This window comes from Canis lupus, chromosome 3 (assembly GCF_003254725.2).
Source record: "Canis lupus dingo isolate Sandy chromosome 3, ASM325472v2, whole genome shotgun sequence".
Classification (NCBI taxonomy): domain Eukaryota; kingdom Metazoa; phylum Chordata; class Mammalia; order Carnivora; family Canidae; genus Canis; species Canis lupus.
This window is the reverse complement of record NC_064245.1, coordinates 69,691,194-69,718,560: the sequence shown is the minus strand read 5'-3', so window position 1 is coordinate 69,718,560 and position 27,367 is coordinate 69,691,194. Positions and strand designations below refer to the sequence as shown.

At 48.4% G+C, this 27,367-nt stretch overlaps 1 protein-coding gene across 6 annotated transcripts in view; it reads right to left on the bottom strand.

Moving 5' to 3' along the window:
- Positions 1–3,422: 3,422 nt before the first annotated feature.
- The window catches only part of SLC2A9 (solute carrier family 2 member 9), a 227,177-nt gene continuing 203,232 nt past the window's right edge, over positions 3,423–27,367 (bottom strand). For all 6 annotated transcript variants that reach the window (XM_035714584.2, XM_025437830.3, XM_025437828.3 and 3 more), the window contains 2 exons: positions 17,311–17,438; positions 3,423–3,766 (listed from right to left, as the gene is read on the bottom strand). In XM_035714584.2, coding sequence (XP_035570477.1) covers positions 3,512–3,766; positions 17,311–17,438 — 383 coding nt within the window. In that variant the 3' untranslated portion in view covers positions 3,423–3,511. The remainder of the gene's footprint in view (positions 3,767–17,310; positions 17,439–27,367) is intronic.

Below are 27,367 nucleotides of genomic sequence, written 5' to 3'. Positions count from 1 at the left end.
CTGCACCTACTATGTGCCAGGTATTCTGTTAGCTGGAGTCAAACAGACATGGCTCCTGCCCTCCTGGCGTAGTGCTTCATATTTTATTTTATTATTTTTTAAATATTTTATTTATTCGTGAGACACACACACACACACCCAGAGAGAGAGAGAGAGAGAGGCAGAGACACAGGTAGAGGGGGAAGCAGGCTCCATGCAGGGAGCCCGATGTGGGACTCAATCTCCCGTCTCCAGGATCACACCCTGAACTGAAGGTAGGCGCTAAACCGCTAAGCCACCCAGGGATCCCCAGTGCTTCATATTTTAAAGATAAGCACCAGCTTATAAAGCCCAGAGCAGGTGAATATATGCAAGAGTAAGGCCACCATTCTCTGTGGCTGCCACTGCTGCCAACGCCAGGAATTCAGCTTCATGACAGGAGCTGGCCTCAAGGCCAGAAAAGGGAAGAACTTGTTACTCTTCAAAGACTCTCCCTCACCTCCCCCTATATTCTTTCCCCAGAGGGTCACCCGCCCCATCCCTCCCCCGTGCCTCTGGACAGACAGGGAGGGTTTCTCTTGGAGCTTCCTCTTTGGCACTGACTGTGTGGCTCTGGGAATTGGCCTGTCCTGGAGTTTAAGTCAGGAGATATGAGAGGAAAACAAATGCAGAAAACTCACTGCCATATAGGCTGTCCTGTGTGTTTTGATGGGCTTCCTCCATTTGCTGCTATCATTTATTTTTCATAGATCTGGGTTATGTATTCTATCCAGGGGCTTTGGTTATCATCATCAGTGAGGGAAATAGAGCAGAGTATGCTCATTTCATCTTAGCCAGACCCAGAGGCTGGAAGAGTTACTTTTCTTTCAGTGAACCCGAAAAGAGGAGATGTCAGCCCTCATGGCTTAGAGATGAAAGGATAAAGTAAAACAGTAAGACTAGGACTTAATCCCTAATCTTTGGGCAGGGGTTGGGACAGAGGTCTATTAGCTTGAGCAGTGATTTCTTTAGGGTCCACAAATGGATATGGGGGGCTGTAAATGGTTAGTACCTGTCAGCAAGCTCAAGGAAAGGCAAGGCTCAAGGAAATGCCCATCTCTCTGCCTCCCCACTCTTCACTCTCCCTCAGCATCGGTAAAACAACTCTGTATGTGCAGAGTTCACTGCAGCCGATGTTAAGAGAGTGATCGAAAGGCTTTGGAATGGAGATGCTGTGTTTGATTGAACAGAAAGTGGGAAAAATAGGGGCTAAGAGACAAGAGAATTGTAAATCATTGTTTTATGTGTTTTGTGACTATCACAATGTAAATCAAGGCCAGAAATGGATGGAGATGGATAAAAATTAGAGTGATAGTGTTAGGTGAACATGGAAGCATGTGAGATTATGGGCACCATACTGTTTTCTCTTTCAAACATTTACAAATATTGCTCTGCTGAGTTTTCAAATGTGGAAACACATAAGAGTAACTCCGAGCTTACTGCCTACTAGTTATGCTGTTCCACATCTCATCACCATCATTTGTTTGGGAAGGCTTTCCTGATCCTCACTCCTCACTGGCCCCTGATGAAGTGGTCCTGTGGCCTGTTCCTATATTGCTATGTCTCCTGGCTTCTGGGTCCTGAGGGGACACTTCACTGTTAATGCTTCTTTGACTTTCAGTCTTCTGTGGTAGGCATGAGCGGATGCAGGTAAGAGCAGTGTACTTTCCTGCTCACTGATGTGTCCTCACTAGCTACCTAGTACCCAGATCTTTTGGCGAAACCAAAGCTGGGAAGTATGGTGCATTGAGTTGGCAATCAACCAAAGGAGAAGCTCAGTGCGGACAGAGTATTCAGTGGAAAAGGAAACTCAGAATTCAGATTTTGGCTAAGGCTGTCCTTGTCAAGAATGGTCAGAAAAGCCTGAGGCATTGTGGCTGAGGGGTTCCAAGGGTGTTGCTATGTCCAGAGATTTCCTCTCCGGCCCACTCCTATTGTTATATAAATTCTAACACGTGCATGCTGACTCATGTGCACTTTCATTTATATGTGAGCATTTTGAATTTGTTTCATTCTGAAGGCAAGTACAGGGAATCACTCAAACCACAAGGCATGGATTATCATGGTGGGCTGCACATTGTTCCAACCCAAACAGCCCTAGCACACAAGGGTTGGAAGAATCCTCAATGTTTACTCCTAACACCTTCTTCCACAAGTGACACTTAGATTTCCTTAATAACAATCGAGATAGGCAATCACCCAACCTTTGCCTGAGCACTCCGTGTAATGGTGAACTCACTATCTGTAATGGTTTTTTATGTGTCAACTTGACTGGGTCATGGGGTGCTCAGATATTTGGTTAAATGTTATTTTGGCCATGTCTGTGAGGGTGCTTCCAGAAAAGACTGGCACTTAAACTGGTGGACTGAGTAAAGCAGATTGCTCTCCCCACTGTGGGTGGGCCTCAACTAATCTGTCAAGGGCTTGAATAGAAAGCAAAGGGGCAGAGGAAGGGAGACTTTGCCCTCAGCTTTACTGGCTGAGCTATGACATTGGTCTTCTTCTGCCCTGTCTTTCCACCAAGACTAGGCTAAGCCTCCGAGTAATTTTTTTTTTTTTTAAGATTTTACTTATTTATTTGAGAGAGAGAGAGAGAGAGAGAGAGAGAGTAAGCACACACAAGCAGGGCAGGGGCATAGAGAGAGAGAGAAGGAGAAGCAGGCTCCCCGTTGAGCAGGGAGCTTGATGTAGGGCTTGATCCCAGGACCCCAGGATCATGATCTGAGCTGAAGGTCATTTGGCCTATGGAACCACTCAGGCGCCCTGTCATTCTTAATATTCTTTTTTCAATTGAACAGAACTCACTTTGGGGTCCCTGCCCCAGCTACTGGCAAGTTACTTCTCCTACATCTTGATCCTCTTTATACCTTCTGAGATAGATCTGATACTCTGAGGTGAAGACAGTAAGGGATGGAAGTCTGCAGCTCTATGGACACAGCCTGGGAGGGGCAGAGCCTGAGGATGGTGGGTTGGTATCAGCTTCTTGAGCCCGAGGTCCACAAAGTCAAGCCAGAGGTTGGTAACAGGCATTTATTAGGAGGTACAAAGAGTCTTTCCACTGAATTCTGAAAACCTTCATCTAGGACCAAAGCCCAGGGTCCCTTGAGGCCTCAGGATCCAGGTTGAGGGCAGCTCGAGGCTACTTATGGGAGAGCCAGAACCAATACCTCTACCTGTGGTTTCCCATCACTTGTGTCCTCTGTCAGACTATTGCTTCCCTGTGAGAAAGCCATCAAGTGCTATTTCCCCAATTTCATTTTGAAACCATGGGTGAAGTCATGAAGAAGACAGGCCATGGATCCAAATGGAAGAAGGGTGAGTCTACTGAAATATAAGCTGATCCCTTCTGCATTCCAGAAGAGTTTGGAGATTCATTTATGAATAAAACCCAAATGGTTGTGACGTTAGATTAGCAAAGGTTTATTTTTAAATACTTAATACTATTAACCATGTAGGGAAAACTTTGGTTTCCTGAAATGCTGAGATCATCCATTTAGACAATCCCATTTTTGGTATAATTGTCCAGAGTGGAGGCAGGGTCTGGCTCGGGCCTTCTGGTCACCTTAGCATCAGATGCAGCTGAGTTGGTGTTCTCCTCTGGTGGGATTGCCTTGTTCCTTTTGGCGAATGCCTGGCTGATTTCCGCAAATGTTCTGTTTTTTGTCTCAGGCAGGACAAAATAGAAATAGACAGCACCCGTGAGGCAGATTGTGGCAAAGACCAGGAAACAGTAGGTGTCCAGACTTTTCTGTGGAAAGGAGAGACAAAGAACATCAAGTAGACAATCACAAAACTGCTTGAGAAACCGTCTCCGAATGGGCCTCTATAGCTCTCCATTCCTATATCAATATTCCCGGATGGCACACCATGCATATGACGTGGACTCTGTAGGCAATTGGTGCTGGATGAGGTGTCTGCAGGAGACGTTCTCACATTCTCAGAAGGTTCAAACCCTGGGACCCATGAGGAAATGGCAGTCTTTTGTTCTCCTTTTTGAAAAACTAGGCATATAAAAAAATAGCCATCACGAAAGCAAAATGTCATACTTGCTGAACGTTATTTTAAGCTCATATTTACACATCATATGAGGGTGTCTGAGGCTGGACCCTGTCGGCTGAAGCCTGAAAGTCACCCGTGACACCTCCTGTCCCCTCAGCCATCATATGGGATGCATACCTTAGGCGCCAGCGAGCTTCCTTCCTCAGTCACCTCCCCGGTGTCACCTCCCCTGGCATGCCCACTCTGGAAGTCCAGCCCAACACTTGGCTAGGGCCACGTGGGACCACTTGCCTCTGCCCATGTGGGAAGGCAACCACAGACAATGATCCATAAATGGATGTGCGTGGCTATGCTGTGTGCCAGTAGAATTTTATTTATAGAAAAATCAATCAGGTGGTAGGCAGTTTGTCAAACCCTGCTTCACCCAAGCAATCATTGCCTCTTACCTTCTCCACCCATGTCCCACATCCATGTGGCCTCTTCCCTGTCTGTTCTCTGCAAGGCAGCCCAGGGAGACTTGCAAAAACATATCTTGGTCATGCCGCCCCCCTGCTTAACACTTTTCAATTGTGGTCCGCTGCTCTCAGGATGAAAACCCACCTCCTTAGCTTGCCCTGGAGAGTCGGTAAGGTCTCCTCCTCTCTGCTGCTTCCTCCACATGGTCTTCATCACTCCTACCTTCCACCTCCCACCTCTCACCATGCTTCTGCTGACTTGCTTTTCCCTCTTCCTGTGATTTTCCACCTCCTTAGCTCCTGTCTCTCTCCTCCAGGTGCCTGCATGCCTCAGGCAGGGCCCATGTGTCATAATCTCCCCTGGTTCTGTCCTCTTTCCCTGCATGTTGATGCTACCTTCATGGTTAGGTGGTGTGGTTGCTTGATGAATGACTGACCACTGCTAGACTGTACACTCCATGAGGCAGCAGGGTTACGTCTGGTTTTGCTCATCACTGTGGCCCAGTACCCAGGCCAGCACATGGACAATAGTAGGTGCTCAGTGGATATTTATGGAGTGAACAAATCAACTGATCTGTCAGCCAGATTTTTTTTTACATATTTTTTTTAATTGGAGTTCAATTTGCCAACATATAGCATAACACCCAGTGCTCATCCCATCAAGTTTGAATCTGACAAATCAATCTGTCTTTTAAGTTTGCCTGTTGCTATGGACTTATATGCCCCCCAAATTCATATGTTGAATCCCTAACTCCTAATGTCACTATATTTGGAGATATGGCTTTTGGGAGGCAGTTAAGATGAAATGAGGTCATAAGGGTGGGGTCCTAATCCCATAGGATGGGTGGCCTTAAAAGAGATCACTCTTTCCCTCTCTGTGCACATTGAGAAGTCATGTGAAGCCACGGTGAGAAGGTGGCTGTCTGCCAGTCAGGAAGAGAGACCTTACTAGAAACTGAGCCAGGTAGATATTCTTAGGTGCCTGCCTAGAAAAGCCTTGGGACCTAAGACCTTGGGATGAAGTTGCCTTTGGGCCCTAATCTCCTTACAATTTTAGTCTGTTTCAAAATGAAAGCTTTTTAAATATATGTCTGCTCCTTTGCAGTTGTCTTTTCTGAGGTACTTCTTTTGTAGAACATGAACTTGAAGAACACCTCGGGCCTCTCAGATAACCCATTTCTCTAGCCCACCTGGCACGTGCTGCATGACACCAGGAAGCAGGAAGCCAGAAGCTTGAAACAAACTCCAGGGCCCAACTTAACCATCGGCTTGCTCCAGCTAGGGACCAGACCAGACCAGTCAGAGCCGCACTGGACCCTAGCCCTGGCCTCCCACAGAATTTCCCCTCATTATAATGCTAAAAATCATGCCTGAGGTAGAGATTTAACATGCAAATAAAGCATATGTATGAAGAAGCAAGTTTTGGCAACTGCATCCATGCCCCCAGCTTCTTATGTTTCCATGTTTCCTTACTCCTAAGAGCTTGGACTCTTTTCCTACCTCAGCCCTTTCAAAAACTTCCCCTGGCCATTGTTCAGGGAGCAGCCCTGTATCCCTTTTCCCAAGGCTATCTTCTTCAGCTGGGGGGTGAGCTAGCAAAAAATACTTCCCGCGCCATCCTTGGCCTTGTGTCTGTTTCTACACACATGAGTCAAAGAACCCCAAGGTCGGTAACAAAACCAACCCTGCTGGCATCTTGACCTTGCACTTCTAGGCTCCAGAACCTAGAGTAATTAATTTCTGTTGCTTAGACTGCAGCCTGGGAGACTAAAATACCCCTAGCCCTAACTTCATATCATTTATTTTATTTTTTTATTTTTTACTTTTTTTCTTCGTATCATTTATGACTATGAATAAGTATACCACCTATGTCTCTGCTTTGAAATAAAGGACATTTAATTGAAATCTGTGCAAATTCAAATATTTTAATCACTACTGGGAATGTCTATGTCAAGAAGAGAGGATAGTTTAAATGATTAGTCTTTGCAACAGACATGTAAACAGGACCACGCGCTCCTGCTGCAGACATGAGCCAGCCTCTGCCCACAGCTGGGAGCGTTCCTGACATTACTACTGGTATCAGTACTGAGCTGTGTCTGTTGAGGATTCTGGGCCAGACATTGAGCTAAGTTCTCTGCACTCAGGGAATTACACACCTTGCTTGAGGGCTCCCATTGGATAGCAGTAGGCCGCAAGTTCAAACTCCGTGTTCTTAACCACTTTGCTTACTGGCTCCTGGTGGCCAGGCTTTGGAGCTGTGGCACACCCAGTACATCCAGTTCCCTAGGTAACAGGTGGCTGAGGCGTGCGGTAAACTTTCTGAGCCTCACATGTCTGAAAATGCCTTTTCCTCTCTCTCATATGCGAAGGGTACAGACTTCTAATTTCAAAATTAGAGTTTCCTCTCCAGACTTTGAAGACAGTGTCCCTTACGCTACAGGTAGAGTCTTGCTCAGGAGGAGGGTGACATCACCTGATTATCATTTCTTTTTAGGGTATCTGAGTTTTCCCTATGGAACTTTTAGGATTTTCTTTTAACTTTGTGTTCTTAAATTGGACATCACTGCATTTAGAAAGGGATCCTCCGCACCCAGTTTGCGTAGCATGAGGTGGACCATTCATGCTGAGGACTGGTCTTTCTGCAGGTCTGAGAATTTTCCTTCCGTCATTTCTTTGACCACTCCCTGGTGAAGACCCCGAGCCAGCCCTTTATCCACCATGTCCTGGGATCACCTCCACTTTCTCAGCAGCCCTGTCCTGGATGCACTCTGGGCCAGCCTCTCTCCTTCAGTTCATCCCATCCGGTCTCTAAGACCTGTCCTCATAATTACAACTCTACCCTTGGGACCCCATCTTGTTTTCTAGCAGTTTGTACCTTTTATTTTGAGTATAGCTAAGATCCCAGGTGTGGGTGGGGGGGGGCAGGCAGTATGGTGTGTTCAGCCATATTTCAATAGACACCAGTGAGTGGAATCTTGAAGAATGAGAGAGGTGTAGAGGTTGCAGCTGTTTCAGGACTCGAGTAGATCGAGGAAGGGAGTACAGGTGAGGGTGGAGACATTCCACATGCCTCTCTGAGAACCCGATAAAAAGTTACGGGTCCTCTTCTCCACAAAAAGGGGAAAAAATCTCGTACACTTGACATTTTCAATGCCATTTCTGGAGTGGGGGCATGTCATGGTCTTGTTGAAACTCATCCAAAGGCCATCTGGAGTCCATGGGCCCCGGGTTGTAAGTTCCATGATGGTGGGATCCATGTCACCTGCTCTGCATTATATCCCAGCCCAAGACAGTTGCCTGCTTCACTGAAAGCTCTCTCTTAATATGTTGAATGAGTGGATAAATGAATGAAATGAGAGCACTTTCGTGGAGAAGAAGGGACCAAAGTTGGTTCAAGTTAGATTTTCACGATGTGATAAAAATAGAATCCTTCTGCTGGGTTTCCACCCTGACCCATGAAATGCTGGCTCACTGGTGAGTCACACCAGGCTCCTGAGTGAGTCAGTGCAAGGGCTGCCACTTAAGAACTGATGGGAAGTCAAGCGCCTCCTTATGCTTGTACCTCCAACTCTGTAGAGCTTAAAAAGGCAAGGCTGTTCCACTGTTGGAGCAGAGTCGGCCTGAAATGCTAAGATGTCCCTAGGGGAAGCCGGAAGGAAGCGGGGGTCTTTAAATGATGTCTTCTGTCTCTGCCCTGTGTGGTGGCTCCTGAGTCACTGTCATATGTACACTTAGGATCTTGTGGGAATGGCCCAGGAACCTATGAGGTTGACACAGCCCCGTGGCTGCCTGCTGGCATTTCTGTTTAACATGCCCGGCTGGAAGCCACATTTAACAGCCCTGGCAATGCCTCCCACTCGCAGCCCCTCTCCCCTGCAGGCCTGCTCTTTCCCACCCATTCTCAGACACCCGCTGCTATCTTCCCTTGGCCAAGACGGACAACTGAATCACTTCTGACTACTTCCTCCCTCTCCACCTGTCTTTGCTCCTGAGTCCTGATGCCTTTACCCTGAAACATCTTATTCCTTTTTTAAAAAATATACTTGAAAAAAAAATCCAGATAGGATTTATGTAGAGTAACTTGCCCAGATCTTAAGTGTAGAGTTCAGTGAGTCTGGACTGGCGTACTGCCCTGGGTAACTAACACCTCTGTCAAGACGTAGAATGTTTCTACCACTCCGGAAATCTTGTGCCACTCATCTGTAGTCAGCCTCCTCTCTCCCAGTGCCCCACTGCCGCCCCCAACACACTCGGTCAACCACCGTCCTGGTCTCTGTCATCTTAGCCTCCATATTTCCTGCCCCTATCCTGAATCTAGTGGCCACCAGGCAGCCAAAAACTTCTTTTAAAGTCACAAAATGGATCATGTCTCAAAGCCATGCAGTGGCTTCCCAGAGTCTTTTGGAAAAACTCCAAATCCCTCTCATGTGCTGGGGTGGGCCTCCCTCACAACCACCTGTGATCCCCTATGTCCCTCAGCTGCCTGCTCTGGGCCTGCTTGGGGCCTCTGCCAGCATCTTCCTGCTCCCCGCCACCCCCACCCCCACTGACTCCCTCAGTCTTAGCCTGAAATGTCCCTGCGCTGACCACCCACTTACACCCCATTTTACCTCCTTTTGTGAAACACAAACCACACCTGTCCCCCTGAGCAGTGCGATGTTCTCTCTGAAATGTTAGGACACGATTGTGCCTCCACATTGGTGCTGGCAGAGATGGAGCTAGTGAAAGATGCTCCTCCCTCCAGACCCAAGGATGTCAGCTGGACCCTCCAGAGAGGCTAGGGGGGCAGTTTTATTTGCTTTTAGATCCCATGATCCTGGATCTGCATCGGCTTCCTCCTCAAGTTGCATAGGCATTTGGGATATGACCCAATAATTTTCATGTTGAAAAGAATAATTTTCTCCCTTCCAGATTTTACTGAACTCAAACGAAATTTTATAACTCCAGTGGAATCAAGCAGGCATATATTTGCATACAATTTTCTCTGAACCAGAAAATACTGGTGCTAATGGCAGAGGCTGAGTAGTCTGTAGGCTTGTACAACCAATGACCCAAGGGATGCACTGATGCTGACCATACCAAGGGCCCAAGGAAAAGGCAGCTTGAGGTTAAGGCAGAGAAACAGTGATATTACTTGCCCCAGGGGTCAAGGCAACCTGCTCCATCCATGCACATCTAGAACATTTTGCAGGAAGGGGCAGGGTGTGGGAGAGAAGGGAAAGGGGTGGGGGAGAAGGCAAACTTTGAGAGGCAACTTGTCCTGGATGTGGCTCATTGAGTTAGTGGCGGTGTAAGCTTCTAGCACTCGCCAAGAGTTGATTTTTCTGTCTTGTCTCCTCTTCCCAAATGTCCCTAGGACCACATGGCAAGAAGCAACCTTTACGGTACCAGTTAATGACCATGATAGCAGCCGGTCCTGAGTGTCCATGAGCAGACACTACTCCCAAGACTTGACTTTCATCTCTAATTCTTTCGGGAGCCCCACTGCAAAATTGGGGCAATTCTCTTATTATATAGACATGAAAATCACAGGTCAGAGAGCAGTCTCAGTTGGCAAATTTGACCAGCATGCGCTTCACCTAATTGCCGAGAGGCGTGGTCAGGATTCAAGGTCAAGCTGTCTGACATCAAAGTCTGTGCATTTTCTCTTGTGTCTCATTTATGTCTAACATAGTGCCTGGCAAATAAGGGGACTAAGGAAAACAAACAGCTACAGCAGCTACTAGTCACCAAGCTATTCTGTACTGGAGATGGTTCTAGTGTTATAGGCACTGCCCCAGGCAGGGAGTCCCCAGACACAGAGCCTCAGACGGGGACAAGTAACTAATGTGGGAGATGATCCAGGGAGGGGCTGAGCTGGAGAGGCGGTGACCAAGTCTCCTGGGCTGCTCCAGACCAGGTGGTTTTCTGAGATGTGGGACTTATAGTCTTGGGCTTATAGTCTTGGCAAACTGGAATGAGTCAGTCACCCTGGACAGGGAAGGAGTTGTGGGTTCAGTTATGTCCCCCAAAAGATATGGTGCAGCCCTAACCCCAGGACCTGTGAATGTGGCACTGCTTGGAGACTGTCTTTGTAGGTGTAATCAAGTTGAGGTGAGGTCATACGAGACTATGGTGGGCCTCAGAGCTGGTCACTGGTGTCCTTACAGGAGGCATGGAGACAGACAGAGGGAGAAGGCCATGTGCCCACGGAGGCAGAGATCGGAGTGATGCAGACAAGCCAAGGAACTGAAAGCCACTGGCAGCTCAGGGAAGGGCCTGGAACACAGCCTTCCCTCACAGCTTGCAGGAGGAACCAACTCTGCCGACACCTTGCCTTTGTGCTTCTAGCCTCCAGAACTGTGTGAGAATACATTTCTGTTGCTGTAAACCACTAACTTTGTGGTGCTTGGTCGTGGCAGCCCTGGAGACTGAGACAGAAAGGGATGTGTCCAGCTGGAACTCAGTGCTTCTTCTTGGGGTCTCTGGGAGACACAGACCACACACCAGAGTTGTCCCCGCACATACGAGGAGGGGGAAGCTGGGTATTTATCTTTTGACCCCACCGGCTGCGGGCTGTCCCAACCTTTTGCCTGTTCCTCCCACAGGCTGAGAGCAAGCCCAGCGCAGAGAGGCCACGGGCTGGCGATAGGATTCTGAGCTGTTTGTAGAGAAGGTCAGGGTGAGTGGATGTGGATGCAGCACCAGCAGCATCTGTCCCAGAAGCCTGGCTCATTTTGATCCTTATCCCAGTCCAAGAAGGTGACAACAATTGCTAGTGCTTCTGCGGTGTTTGCTCTGTGCCACGTACTACTGGCACTTCACTTGGGTAAACTCACTCAGCCCTCATGCGACCCATGAGGTCGACCTGCAGATGGGGTGGTTGGGACCACCAGTGAGGCAGTCCAGGCAGGCGGCCCCCGGTGTCTGCTCATGACCTCAGCATGCTCTTTCCATTTTATAGATGGGTAAACTGAGGATTTTCCATTTTATAGATGGGTAAACTGAGGCTTGGAGCAGGCAAGGGCCTAGCCTAAGGCCCCCCTGCTGATGCGGAAGTTCTTGGTCATGTCACTGTCTGTAGTGTGCTGGCTCTGATATGTGTTTTCTGGGGAAGCAGTCCAGGCTCCTTGCAGATCCCTGCTTGGGGGCTGGAATACATTTGCCACTGACACATTTTGGAAAAAAATGAAAAGATCAGGATGCTTGCAAAGTTGCACTTGGTGGCTGTTACGAGACAAATTGTATCCACCACCAGGATTCGTATGTTGGAATTCTAACTCCCAGAGCCTCAGAATGGACTACACGTGGAGGGAGGGTCTTTAAAGAGAGGATTAAGGTAACATGAGGTCCTATGATGGGCTCTGCCCTGATGTGACTCGTGTCCTTATAAGAAGAGGAGATTGGGACACATATGCACATGGAGGGACGACCATGTGAAGACATGGGAACAGATGCTGTCTACACCACCAAGGAGAGAGGCCTCAGAAGAAATTAACTTTGCCAAGACCTTTATCTGCAACTTCTGGCTCCCAGAACAGTGAGAAAACACATTCCTGTTTGTTAAGCTCCAGTCTGTGGTACTTGGTCGTGGCAGCGCAAGCAGACTCAGGCTCTGGGTTGTCACTGAGATGACTTCTGGAAGGGGCTGGGGAAGGGAGATGGTCCTCTGTGGAGTCTGCAGGGGCAGAAGCTGTGCCCATGGGAGGGTCTGGGTGGGCGGGGGTGCAAACCAGAGCCTGTACATCCCGTGTTTCTCTAGTGCCATCGCTGCGGCCAACAGCAGCCCCTGAGCCTGGCCTCTGCCCTGGCAAGCCCCCATCCAGAAAGGAAACAAATCCCTGCCACCTTCCCCATCCCAGGTCAGGAGGCCGACATGTCACAGAATCTGAATGTGGCCACACCTGGCCAGTGTCTCCATCAGGGTGGCCAGCAAGGGTGCTGGGCTTGAGTCAGAGATCGCACCTTCCAGGTGTCCTGAATGGTCCCCAAACCCAGAGACACTGGAGATGCCCTGGCTGCCAGGAGCTTGGCTTCCAGAGGGAATCTGCCTTGGGAATACCCACAGGCTCACGATATCATGCCAGGTGAGAAGAGCAAAAGAACCAAACAAAAAAATTGGTTTTGATTTTTATACATATGAAAAATCACGGAGATTTGGAAGAAAGGAAGGAAACGGTGTCATTAAGCCATGAACATGCCTGGCCTCACCACTTTACAGTCTCTGCGATGAGCCTGCATCATTGGTCATTAGAATCCCCTTGTAACTTTACAGGGAAAGAGGAAGGAGAGGAGGGGGAAGGAGAAGGAGAAGGGAGAGAAGAGGAGGAGAGGAGGAAGGGGAGGAGGGGGAGGGGGAATAAGTAGAAGGAAAAGGAGAAGGAGAGGAAGGGGAAGAGTGTAGTGACTGTCTCCACAGAGAGCTGGCCCTGTGTTCTGCCCCCAGAGAGGGACCCAGTCACCGTCCTCAAACACTGACTGACGTCATGAACCCTGCAAGGGGCTCCTGAGAAAATGTACGTAAAACGTCTGCTCTGGGGCTTGGCACGCAAAGCAGAAAGATGCCCAGGGAAATGATGCCATGGGGTCATGTCATTGAGTTGATGCATTACCGCAGGGCTCCGGGGCCAAGGCGGGGCAGGGCGGGTGGCGCTGATCTGTCCTCAGTCTCCCCCCAGCCTTCCCCTGCCCGGGGCTCCGTGCCTCCTGACCTGTCACTGGACCTGGCAACGATCCTCCCTCGATCGTCTGTTTTTCTGCTTCTCCCCTTTATCCTTAGTGCGGGTCTCAATCCATCTGCCCTGCAATGCCCTCCTCCCACCTCTGGACTAATTTGGGTGGAAGCGTTGGATGAGCGTCCTTAAGTCAAGCTGTCCCCTCTCCTCCCCCAGTCCTCTAGCTATCCATCAGTCTGTCTGTCTCTCTATCCATCCATCCTTGGCTCCTCCGACCACAGGCCCATGTCCCTTGTGTGGCTGCAGACATTGCCAGGCAAGGTCAAGGCCAAGGTCAGGTGGTCTCTCTGGTGTGGGAGCCACAGATCTGTCCAGCTCTAGCCTCAAAATGCCAAAGGCAGTGACCAGATCTGAGCCCAATAGCTCAGGGGTCAGAGACCTGCCTCCCAGGTCCTCCCCCATCACTTTTCTTTCTTTGCTGCTCCCTATACTTCTCCTTGCCTTGTCCCAAACCCCAAACCTAAGCCTCTAAGGATGGGTGCCCACAGCTCTCCTGTGACTCCTGTGCCCTTGACACATCTGAGAGGACACAGCTGGCCTGAGTGTTCAAAGACAGACATGCAGCCTTGTGTCGTGTGTGCATGGGGGCCTCAGCTTTGTGAGCAGGGGGCATGCCTCTTGGCCCTGAGCCCTTGAGCTGGGCACTGATCTGATTCCCCTGCTCCAGGCCAGGCTCCATGAGGCCCTCGGGCTAACTCTGTGAATCCTGGCACATGAGATCATGCCTATGGTGTGAATGGGTGCATTTTTAATAACAGTGATGGTGTCAGCATGCTCAGGGGTTCCCCTGGGGCTCTTGCAGGAGGGACATTCTAACCATTGGGAGTCCCTCAGACACTCCAGCACATCATGACAGGGTGTTCCAGGAAGAGCTATGGCCCCGGAGACCTCCTAGACTCTTGGACACTCAGCTGGAAGTGAGCCACTTGGAATGAACATGATCCCCTAAACATCTGGTCGAGACTCAGAAACTGGTTTATTGTGCAAAAAGTTTGACACACACAATAGCCCTGTGGGCCAAGAAAAGGCACATGGGGGTGACATCCATGGGGGTGACCATGATCTTCCTCTCACTGGTCCAGAGCCTTGGGCAAGTGTCCTGAGCCTGCTGAGCCTGACTTCCCTCCTCAAAGATTGGGCTATGGCCGTCATTAAGGAAGGACACAAGATTTCTGGCTCTTCCCTTCTGGACATGAGGCAGTTTGCATTTCCCCTGGGCTAAGGTGTGGCTTTCAGTCACGGGAATTTGGACAGTGGTAACCTGTGTCGCTGCCAGGTCATGGCCTTAATGGATGGGTATGAGGCCTGCCACATGCCTTTGACCTGCAGGGCCTGAGTCGGGAAGCCGGACACAGAAGCTCCAGCAACCCCCGCAATGAACACCTGGCATGAGTAAGACATAATCCTGGGTGATTTAAAGCCACTGAGACGTGGGGGCTGTTTCTTCCTGCAGCAAACCCAACCCATCCTGACTGACGCGTGGCGGTAATACGACCTTCTGTGTGATGGTGTGACTGCACGTGGACCTGCTCTGGCGTGGTCGCTGTCTTCTCCTTCGCCCCTTCCCTGACGAGGAATCCAGCTGTGCAGGCGGGGGTAGCACAGCTTCCCAGGACTCAGCACAAGCCTGTCCCCCGCTCACCCCGCACACTGAGTCCAGGCAGCATCTCAAGGCAGAGGCAGCATGACTTCTATGTCTGGGAGAAGCCGCGGATGGGCTGTGATTTGCCAAATCAACAACATGAAATAAAGGTCAGATGAGTCCAATCCGCTGGAGACTTCTCTGAGATGCGTGCCTGTGTGTGAGAGAGCACGCCTGTGTGCCTATGTGTGTGCATGTGTGTGTTTAAACATCAATTAACTCCTCAAGCCCAGTTAAAATGGACCTGTAGGATGAAATCACCTGCTGTATGACCTTGTCTTACAGGTGAGGATGAGAGACTGGGTTCAAATCCCACTCTGTCATTTCCCACGGGGGTGACCTTGGGGACTGGCTGCCTCTCTCCGAGCTCCAGTCTGTTGGTCAGTACAAGGGAGACATGAAGGCATAACCTCCCAGCATTGACAGGGGTTGAGAGGATCCTGGCACACAGCAAGCGCTCAGCAAATGCCAGTGTCACGTCTGTGCCGTCCACTCCTAAACTGCGGCAGGAAAGGGAGATGGCGTGTTTTGTGTGAGGGTACAGTGACATAGAAAGCTTAGTGCTGGGCCAGGTGAGGGCTCTAGAGTTTCTCCACTTAAATTATAGGGGTGGTAGGGGGATGTGCATTGACAAAGGAGTGGTTTCAAGTTCGCTTTCCCCATAATAATGAATATTTTACTGACTCCTGGCTCTGCTGGCTTTGAACCAAAGACGAAGAAACTGTTTAAGGGTTGAAGTCAATTGAAAAGACTACTTGTTATGTTCTGGCCCTGCTGCTGAAGGTGTCCGAGGATGGGAGGAAATGGGTGTCGGGCCCAAGGAGCCCCCAAGGCACCTACGCTCAGAGGCAGAGTGCTTGTAGCTAAGATGGTCAGAGATGCTGTAAAAGTCACACGGAGAGTCGGCCTCTAACTTGGAGACTGATGAATGACAGAGAATGTCCACCAGGAAGAGGCTGTGGGCAGAGGGGCCGGGTTGGATGGTGACCGCAGGACCTCAGGCTGACAGTGTCTGCTCCCTGAGCCTCAGCCTCTCTATAGCAAAGTGAGAAGGACAGGACACCCCAGCTCAGGGCTGCGTGGATATCTGAGCACAGAAAAAGCCACGCCACGTGCAGGGGACGTGGCACAGAGTAACCACTCTGTAAAGCAGGAGTAACCACCACGTGGGCCTGTGGGCGGGGCTTCTGACCTTGGACTCAGCCACGCTTGTGGCAGAGTCTCTGCGACATGCTGGGCTTGAAGCTAGTCAATTAACAGGCAGACTATTAGCTGAGGGGAAGGCGAGAGAGTTGAAATAGGCCCTGAGAAGGGATGGTGGGTTCTCACCTCTCACATCTGATGGGTTCTCACCTCCACTGACATCACCTCTATCATGGGCAGTGGGAGCTCTGGGAGCATTAGAGCAGAGAAGCTTGACCCTCTTTGGAATGCAGCTGGGGGCCCACTTTTAAATCCTTGTTGGGATGCCTGGGTGGCTCAGCGGTTGAGCGTCTGCCTTTGGCTCAGGGCATGATCCCGGGATCTGGGATTGAATCCCACGATCCGGAATCGAATCCCACATCGGGGTCCCCACAGGGAGCCTGCTTCTCTCTCTGTCTGTGTCTCTGCCTCTCTCATGAATAAAAAAAACAAAAAACAAACAAAAAAACAAAACACTTTAATAAATAAATCCATCCTTGTGTTTTGTGTTCCTGCTCCCAGAGAACTCTGATCTTATTCCCTGCCTTCCTCATCCTCCTTGCTCACTCTGTTCCAGCCACACTGGCCTCTTTGCTGTTTCTTATACAGGCCAGGCATGGCCCTGCCTCAGGACCCTTGTACTTGCTGTTTCTCTGCCTGGACTTTTCCATTCCTGGGCTGCTTCACTTCACTCAGGTCTCTGCCTCCCTTTTTAGCTCAGAACCATAGAACACGGGTTTTTGTTCCCACTGTATCCCCACTGCCTGAAACAGTGCCCAGCACAGAGCAGGGACTCAATAAAAACATGCTGAATAAATGAGCGAGTGAATGAATAGATTCTTCACCTACACAAAAGGAACTTGTATCCATTTCCCAAGTTTACATTTTCCTGTCCACCCCGTCACCCTTGGGACAGTGACCCCATGAGCTTGGTTATGAGGATGACAACAAGGATGTCATATGCATGGCATGTTGCGGTGTGCACTGTAACTATAACATGGACTTTGCCTAACACCCTGATAAGCACATTGTGAAAGTGCAGGTCTGAGATTCTAACCCAGGTTTCCTTGCAGACCCTTGGCAATGAGGCAGTCCTTTGCATTTAGTGGCAGCTCCTGGCAGGTGCAGGCAGGAGAAAGAGGATTCAGGGTTGGAGCCATGGCCCATTTCTGCCTTCCTGCGGCCAACAGTGTGAGTTTCCAGTTGAGAGACTCAACTCTGCTCTGCGGATCACCCCTCACGCAGAGGGCTGCTGAATCAGAGGGCATCCCGTGAGCAAGAGACCACGGGTCAGTCATACCTGAATGAATGGGAAGAGGAGCCCGACAGCAAAGTTGGAGAGCCAGTTGACGGTGCCCGCAATGATGAAGGCAGCTGGCCTCTGGGATTGTTGGAAGAACTCGCCGGTCAGGATGAATGGGATGCCCCCTGCAATGTCAGGGCAAGGGCACAGAGTGAATCACACTGAGAAGTTCATGCCGCCAGCATCCACCTCCGACGGCAGGGTAGCACCCTCTGCATAAGAGCCGGCTCTGCCTGGGTGAGTGACAGTCTCAAGAATGGATGCTGGAGTTAGCCTATGACTCCTAAAAGTATACAAACCATCTCCCTGATCTGGCCCATCCAAATGAGAGGTGAGTCATCCTCTTGGCTCTCCAAATGCTTTCTGAATCAAGCTGAAATCTGCTACAAAATGAGTATAATATGTACAAACTTGATTTACAAGGCAACTGACATTTACTGATTCAGTGTGTCAGGTACTGGCAGCTGTACCTGGATGAGAAAACTGAAGCCCAGAGAGGTCACTGGACTTCCCCAAGATTACCCAACCCCTGGGTAGCAGAGCCAGAACTCAGGCTTGGGAGTACAATCTCCAAATCCCAGCCCTTTTCCTCATTAATCCTTGTGTGAAAGAATGGAAGTCTCTGCCCAACTGACTATCATTCTGTCCTCCTTATCTTCCCGTGACTGGGTATGTGGTGGCCCCACTCATCACCGGAGCAGTGGTTACTCAGTAGAAATGTGATTGCATTAAAGGAGGAGAATTCTTTATTTTGAGGGCTGTCCTGTGCAATTGCAGGATGTTTGTCACCTCTCACCTCCCAGATGCCAGAGCTCCCCTAGTCACTGTGGCAACCTGAACTACTTGCACACATTTCTAAATGTCTGCAGGGTACCACACCTAATTGACAGTCTCCTCTTCTAGTACTCAGTGAGACCTGGGATTGGGCCCTGTGCCCATACCCCAGACCCGGGGCTCTGCATGACCACTGGGGGCCTGTTTGTACCCTCCCCCAATGGGGTTCTCACTCTGCCAATCAGATCTATACATTGGCATTCCACAGACAAGGGGAGTGACAGGGGAATGCTTGAGGGACCTTTACCAAACTCTAAGGAGACACTGAAAGGTCCGACCATGATTATTGACTGCATTGGGGTGGTCCCACAGTGGTGGACAACAGGGACAATGTCCTGCCCTCATGGAATTCCCTCATCTGTTTGTGGTGGGGAGAAAGATGACTTGTTTATCAAAAAAGAAGTGAATGAATAAGTAATTTCAACATGTGATAAGCATAGAAGGAATGCAGTGAGCAATGCGGGAAGCCTGCTTTTGTAATGGCCAAGGAGGTCTCTCTGGGAGGTGATGGCAGAGATGTGACCTGAAGGAAGAGACACAGCTCACTAAGGTTTGGGGAAGACTGCTGGGTGGAGGGATGGCAGGGCAGAGGTCCTGGAAGGTGAAAGGGATTGGGTCAAGGTCTAGAGCAGAGACCATTCTGTCTGGACAGCTGAGCAAGGGGAGAGAGGAACAGTGTGAAGCAGAAAAAGCGAGAAGGACCAATTAAGCAGCCTCTTATAGATCAAGGAGAGATCTACTATTGAAGAAAACCAATGGAAGAAAACCAATGTGGGGTTTCAAGTAGGGGCTGATGTGATCTCCTTGCATTTCGTAGACATTACCGCTGTTTGGAGAGGGGACTGGCAGGATGGAGGAGTGGCTGCAGGGAAGCTGCCAGGCAATGCAGGAGGGAGGCCATGGTTGTGTAGAGGGGTTGTGTGGTGGCAGCAGGGATGGAAGAAAGGGGAAGAATTCAGAGACGTCACCCCACGGAGGCAAAACTTTCACTGTGAGCATTGGACACAACCGTAACACTCATCATCAAGTTCAACCACGCAGCCCAAGGTCACAGAGCTGGGATAACTCCAGCCTGTCTCTCCAGAGCTTTCCCTATTATCACTCCTTTAATCTGCCAGCAAGCCTTGGACTAAAACACATCAAAATGACTCAGAAGGGACTGTCCCTCCAATCCCCACCAGACCATGAGCCCTCCAGGGCAGGCAGCCTCCCCACTGGTCTCTTTGGCAGAGAGTAGATACTTGATCGATATTTACTTACTTGAATTAGACACTCAAAATTTGATTTTGAAAAGATTGTATATCCTGTTAACTGAAAGTAGGCTTTCCATATCTTGAAGGTATCTATCAAACTGTGCAGGAACAATGGTTACACATTGAAATGTGCTAAAACCAGCCTTTAGGTCTGTAGAGAGCAGATGTTGTTGAAAGTGTTTGTGTCACACACTTAGTTGTTGACTGCATTGGGGTGGTCCCACAGTGGTGGACAGCTAACACTGCTGTGAGCCTTGCAGCATATCCTTGGGGGTTAGTTCACAGCTATGTGGAGCCTGAACAGGGTTGAAGGCTGGTGTTTCACCTTCCCTGATTTCCCTAGGTGTGTTTTGGAAGCATCTGTGGATAACTCTGTTAATATTTCTGACGCTGGCACGTCAGCTCACAATGACGCAGAGAATGTTGACACACCTGCCTCCCCGCATGTATCTTTGTTTCTTCAGGGCTTTATTTCATTTAATTACCACAATTATGTGATAGCTATGACTACTATTTTTCCCATTTAATGTATAAAACTGAGGCCTAAGAAACTAATTTCCTCAAATCCTACCACCAGTGAGATTCCAGCTCCTCCAGGGTGAGTGACTGCCACTGTGAGTCTTAACGAATCCATTGTGATGCAAGTAAGACCAAGATGCTTATAATTTTTTAAATATGGGAAGGGAACTTAGAAGTCTTCATGGTTTTATTTGAATGCCCTCCCAAATCCTGGAATTAGTTTGTTTCTCTTTGTCTGCCAGCACTGATAGTTTAGTTTCCTAAGAGCCTCTCACTGTTTCTTTAATCCACGGTAAAATGAGAAAGAATGGGGTCGATATAAAAACAGAAGGGATGGGATCCCTGGGTGGCTCAGCTGTTGAGCGCCTGCCTTTGGCCCAGGGTGTGATCCTGGAGTCCCAGGATCGAGTCCCACATCGAGTCCCACATCGGGCTCCCTGCATGGAGCCTGCTTCTCCCTCTGCCTGTGTCTCTGCCTCTCTCTGCCTCTCATGAAAACCAAAACCAAAACCAAAACAAAACAAAAAACAGAAGGAATTTCTGGTAGGCCCTTTATTTTTGTGTTGTTTTTCAAGATGAGAATAGTGTTACTATATTTTTCTGATTGTCATGAGTAATATTTACCCATTTCTAACAATTAAAGAAAGCATACACTATAGAAAAGTATGAAAGGAAACAGAATTCATCCCTGAACCTTCTATCCAGAGATGATCTCCACTTGTTTTGGTACTTGGCATTGATATTGACTGTTGCTATTAAGAAGCCTAGAGCTAGTCTAATATTTCTCCTTTAGATGATTGGCTTTTTCCACCTAAGGCCCCGAAGAAATCTTTCCTTATGCTTGAAACTATTAACTTAAGCATTCACTATGATGTGTCTAGTGCTGGTCTCCCTGTAATAGTCTTTCTTAGAACATAGCATGTCCCTCTCAAGCATAGATCCATTCTCCATTTACTTCCCACCTTAGACTTAGAACTCTTCTGTTCTACTTGTTGGGCTCTACCCCAGAGACAGTTATTATCTTTATGTCGGATCGATTTTGTCCCTCTTCCATATCTTTCATCTCCTGAATGACTTTATTCTCTTGTTTTCACACAGATTTTGCATGCTCTGGGCAATCTCTCCCTTCTTTATCTTTGACATCCCTTGTCTCTTTTTCCTTCTACTTGTTCTATGTTGGCACATTCTTTAAGCCATTGCTCTTTGTCTGTCTTTACATAGAGTGAGTAACTCCATCCAGATTTCCACCTTCTCTGATATGGTGATTCATCACTGACACTTTCTCTTATCTTCTTCCAGGGTGTCTTTCAAATCACAGTTTGAGGCATGAACATGTCTTTCAGTACTTTTCCGTGAATGGAGGGCATGCTGGAGGTAGAGAGTAGAGAAAATGGGGTGGGGGCTGCTGGCAGGCCTTTCTGGAGCATCTGGGTTCTATTCTAGCCTCTGAGATTTTAAATGACGTGTACCAGAGCCCATTCCCAGAGGTTAGGAGTACACTCAGCTTCTGTGGGCTTCAACAGGTCTCCTCAAATTAGAAAAAAGTCTTGGAAAGTGAGAAACCTTTTGAGAAGCTCTGGGGGAAGGTATCTTTTCTCAGGATTGCTGACTCACCTCCTCACTCTATATTCCCCACAAATCAGGGGTGTTAGTAAGGGCTCTTAGGGGTTTTTGAATCCCCTTCCCTGGTCAATGCTGTTTCTGAAGGGTTGAGACAGAATGTACTATGCTAGAATATTCTTTATTGGTTGCTGCTGGCCATTTTTTTTCCTGTGTAAAGTTTGTTTGGTTGTTGCTTTTTTAAAAAAAAAAAACTTTAAAAAAGAGATTTTATTTGAGAGAGAGAGAAAGCAAGAGAGGAAGCATGAGTAAGGAAAGAGGCATAGGCAGAGGGAGAAGCAGATTCCCCGCTGAGCAGGGTGCTGATGGATGTGGGGCTTGATTTCAGGACCCTGAGATCATGACCTGAGCTGAAGGCAGACACTTAATCAACTGAGCCACCCAGGTTAGGTATATGTGGGAGGAAGATTCTGTAATAAGGTCATGTTACGTGACCATATTTACCTAAAATCTCTTGATAACTTGTTTTCTCAAGGTAAGGTATCAGTATTTCTTGTGGTAGGCATGCAGTTGCTGCTCATTTTATAATAATGTGTTTCAAAATTAAAGAGCAATTGAAAAAAAATCCCTTCTAGTAAAGGATTTTGACAAATTCTTCCAAATTCTCTGGTTTCAGATCTTCTTGTTTACAAAAAGATTTTGCACAGATCTTTCTTCATGACCAAACTCTGAGTTATAAACTATCACTACAGATTAGGAAACTGAGACTCTAGAAGAGGAAGGGCTGAAGTTACTGGTCCCACTTGTAAGTGGAAGACACAGAGGCTACTTTTAGGCAACAGGCTTGAGCAATGGAAACCTGACCAAGGCACATGGGCCCATAGTAACCCCTGGATTGAATGCAAACAGGTGCCCTAAGTGACCTGCCTTGAAACAGCCATAGGCCCCAGTTCACCAACGGGCTACTTACACCTGGGCGCAGGTGTCAAAACCAGAAAATTCCATACATTCCCAAACCTCCTCATTACCCTCAATACTATAGCCCCCACGACCCCTCATGGCAGACAGTCTCTCCTCTGCTCTCTTGCCCGCTGCTCCCTTGCAGTGCATTCAATAAACTTTCTCTTTTGTTCTGTCTTGGGTGAATCCATTTGCCATCTGCATGACCAGCCTCCACTTGACCAGGTCGCCCCACAAAAGAGGACGCAAATTTGGATCTTCAGACTCAAAATTCTGCCTTCTTTCAATTAAAAAAATTTTTTTAAAGATTTATTTTATTTTTAAAAAGATTTTAAATTTAATTTATTTGAGAGAGAAAGAGAGAGAGAGAGAGAGCACATGCACTAGTGGGGTAGGGAGGGGCAGAGAGATAAGCAGACTCCTGGCTGAATGTAAAGCCTGACTCAGGGCTTGATCCCAGGACCCAGAGATCATGACCTGAGCTGAAGTCAGATGCTTAACTGACTGAGCCACCCAGGTGCCTCTTTATTTATTTGAGAGAGAGAGAGAGAGAGAGAGAGAGAGAGAAAGAGAGAGAGTATGAGCAGGGGGAGGGACAGAAGGAGAGGGAGAGACACAGACTCCCCACTGAACATGGAGCCCAACATGGGGCTCGATCCCACAACCCTGAGCCAAAATCAAGAGTCAGACACTCAACCAACTAAGCCACCCAGGCATCCCAAAATCCTGCCTTCTTTTGACCGTACCTCTCAGTTTAAAAGGATAAAAAGATGACAGTGGATTCATGCTACTGCTTCCACCCTGTACCTGGCATAACTTGCATGGGGTTCTCGTCACATCGAGGACTCATACCACTGCCTAGTAGTGTGGCATGGCTTAGACTTTGCAAGTAAGCCCCAAGCGGTTATGTCTCTAGGCCAACATACCTTGTTATCTTATTTGGCCATTACTTGTTATTTTATTTGGCTAGCTTATTCTGGCTTCCCCCAGAAGCAGACTCCAACGTGTAGTTTGTGTGTGAGTGGATCCTAGGAAATGCTGGTAAGGGTGTGGGTAACTGAAGGATGTGCGGAGAGGGTGGGTGAGCCACCAGATGGGGGCTCTCGGGAAACTGTGGAAAACCCAGCTCAGAATGAAGGCAGCAATAGCCCCTACCTCTTTGGCATTGTTTTAAGGACCAAATGGAACCTGCTTGGCAATGTGCACCTGCAGTACTCCAGCAGGCATCTCTGTCATTTCTGCTTCTGGCAGCTTTCCTGCACATGGCCTGCAGTCTCCGCCACCTCCTGCCCCTGCCCCCCGTCCTCTGTTTTCTAGCTCTTGCCGGGTATCTGGGTAAAATATGAAATTGTATTTCATTTTTGTGTACAAGAAATAAAGGTCAGCTGTCCAAACTTTTCTATAATTCATATCATTACCTTCTTTTAATGGAACCATTACCACCAATTTTAAAAGTCCTTTAATAAAGGCTCTTAAATCCCCTTTATCATCCCCACAGGTGTGCCCATATGCTACTCAATCCTTTAAACACATTTTCCCTGCAAGCACCAGTTTTAAAAATACCTTTAAATTTTTTCAATTTAATATAATAATTTTGAAAATTCTTCATGGATATTTTGCTGTGTTTATCTCACTAGACTTAGTCTTTTTTTGTCTGTTCATGCATCCATTTTCCTCCAACATTTGCACTAGAAGCCCCGTGCTGGGCATTGTCAGAATCTACTAGTCTGCATGGTGAGTTCATGTAACTATCTTAGGAGACAGGTATCCTAATATCCATTTGGCAGTTGAGGGAATTGAAGCACAGAGAAGCCAGATGACTTACAGACGGCCCCACAACCTGTCACCAGGAGCTTCTGGTTCAGAGAAAAGCCCCTCTCCCCTGCCCATCCTCTAGGAGACACTGGAGAAAGGGCAAAAGCACTGTTTCCCAAGCAGGTTTGTTTTAGGACAACAACCAGGAGTATATCAACAGAACACACACCTGCAGCTTGCAGGGAGCTGGCACCAGAATGCACTCGGTGTGGGAAGGGGAGCAGTGCTCCCCTGTGGGGCGGTGGCTATCTGCTCCAGAAGCTATTCACCTTGGAGGATGCCTGTTCAGCCAAATGGGGAAAAGGCAGGTCTGACCCCTCAGAGGGGGTGTCCACCTCTTTGGGTGTGTGCTTCCCAGGTAGGGAAGGATGGGAGATGTGGCAGGTGCTCCCCAGAACCTCTGGCAGAGGCTTGTCCTGTCCTGACTCCGAGTGGGCACTTGTGGCTCCATGGCCAATAGGTGGGAGGCTTTGGTCCTTCTGCGAGTCTCAGTTTCCCCACCTGTAATCTGGGCACTTGATGAGCTACCTGGCATCTCAGTGAAGCCAGCTGTAGCACTTACCTGGCATATGGTAAATTTTTACCATAATGAGGCGGCCACATTGGTGGCCAGGAGCACTGGCTTTGGAGTCAGATAAACTCTTCACATACAGCCTGCGGGACCATGAACAAGTCATATTCATGACTCAATTTTCTCATCTATAAAATGAGGACAGCGCCTACCTTGTAGCATTGTTTTGGGGATCAAATGAGTGTTTAAGCACTGTGCTGAACACATTGTAAAGGCTCAATCCTATCAACTGTTAAAGCTCTCCTTCTTTCCATCATGCCATTACTGAAGTGCCTGTTGAGTATTGACTATGTGCCAGCCACTGCACTGGAACATTAGTGGTGAGCAAGGAGCAGGCTCTGCTTCGGTCCTCCGGGGCTTTTAGCATCTGGGAATCCACGGAGTCAAAACAGTCAGACCTACCATAAGATTAACTTTCTCCTGGACCACATCTCTCCTGGGCAATTACAGCAATAAAGAAAGAGTTAATGTATCAAGTACCTCCTATGTGCCACATTCTTGAAAAGATTGCCCTTTGTGGGGTTTTAAATTATTTTAGAAAGGGAGGGATAAACTCCACAGGGAGCTGGCATCAGACATTGCTGATCTCAGGTAAAGAAGAGCTACAAGTCATCAGAAGCCATTGGTCTGAACTGAGGGAGCAAAGGCAGTTTGCTTCTTTTGCATTTTGAGATGCTGCAAAACCAGGCTTCAAGTGTCCAGCCCCATCCCCACCTTCCACATGGGGAGGCTGAGGCCAGAGAGGAGAAGTGAGACTCCCTGTTTGAGAATTCCCAACTGCCCTGTCTGCTGTGTGCACTGTCCTTTCTGGGAGTTTCTAGCTCCCATCCTGCTCAGATGGTGCCCACTGCTGGAAATGCACCCAGCGTCGGAGGGACTTCAGGGCACACAGGATATGGGCAATTTACTCAGCATGGGACTGGCCGTCAGTATGTGACTTGTATGCGGTGGCACCTTTCTTCCCTTCCTCTCAGCTTAACTACAGTCCAGGCAGGTAACCAGCAAAGGTCCTGACCCAAGCTTGGGGTCTTGCCCACATGGAGCATGTCTTGTAAAGAAATGAAAGGGAGGCTCCTCCAGGAGGGGGAATGAGACTCAAGTGTGTGCCTAAATGGAGGTCCCTTTACCACCCCCCCTCCATACCTCCCATGGTCACTATCATTATCTTTTTTATTTCTTTATTCCTTTGCTTGTTTATCCTGCTTTTCTGGGGACAGGTAACATGTTTCTTTTGCTCACTGTCACCTTCTCCATAGCAAATTGTGTTCCTTAAAGGACGTTTGTTGAATAGTGAATGGATGAATAAATAAGAAATAACGATTAATAAATGGGTCTTTTAAGGGAGTGGAGAATCATTACGTGGTCAAGGAATTATCAGGGGAAGGACACATGGGAGTGGGTTTAGAGGGTGTCTGTTTGGGGGCAGCATAGGCATGTCTGTACAGGACTATACAGAGCTGGCTGGATCCCAGGCTGGATCAGTGCTGTCCTGCTGGGGTGGGGGGTCAGGAGTTTGTAGGCATGAAGTTTTAGCAGGAGGGAGACTGTGCTCTGGAGAGTGGTCCCTTATAGAGTAGAGCCAGGGTCACAGAGGGAGAGTACAGGCAGACGGGGACACTGTTGGGAGATGGCAGCTAAGAATGTAAATAAAAACCTGGGAAAATGTGGAAAATGTTTGCAAAAAAACAATTAGTGCCTCTCAGTCTCATTAACAGCTGCCCTCTGTGGTTCTATCTTGCATTTGCCTGGGATCAATTTGACTTTGTTAAATTCCTCCCCAAATTCCTCTCCACTGAAACACAAAATGAGTCCCCTCTTGACTTCCAATTAGCATGGTTTGACAGTGGAATGGTTATTCTAGTGGAATTTCTTTAATCTGGACTTCTACGTCAAATTCTTAGGTTTGAACATCTCCACTCTGGAGTTTCTGGAAGAGAGGATGTTTTTGAAGAGCCTTAGGAGCAAATGGGCCACATAAAGCCAAACTGACTCTGCCAATTCTAATTAAAAATGAGGAACTAATCATCCTAATGAGTGAGGACAGCTAATTAGCAGGTCAGAAAGCACAATTAAAATCTATTGGGACAAACCCACAGTGACGTGGTCTATTGGGTGGGCTAACCACACTGATGATCTGTTACTAAGTGGGATCAGGAGCTTATATTCCAATGAACACAGAGGTCAGAGGGCTTGGTGGTAAGTTCTCTGTGGGCATACTTTAAGCTTTAACATTCTTCCTTGTTTGGGGTGTTGAAACAGACAAGTGTGGGTCTGTGGCTAAGGACGGGTCTTTGGTATGGGTGCTGCAGTAATAAGGCAGCCTGGAATAAGGTCCAGGACCCTGGGGACACCCATAACTGGAGGCAAGCACACTCTCAGCCTGGGTCTTGGTTTTCCCAGCTGCAGAATGGTTTGGTTTATCTATTCAGTGAACACAAATTACTGAGCCCCTGAAGTGAGCTGGTGCTGTGCTGGGCACTGGGTCTACAGCTTTGAAGGAGCCACAGTCCCTGGGTTATATGGTATCTCAAATCCTGTGGAT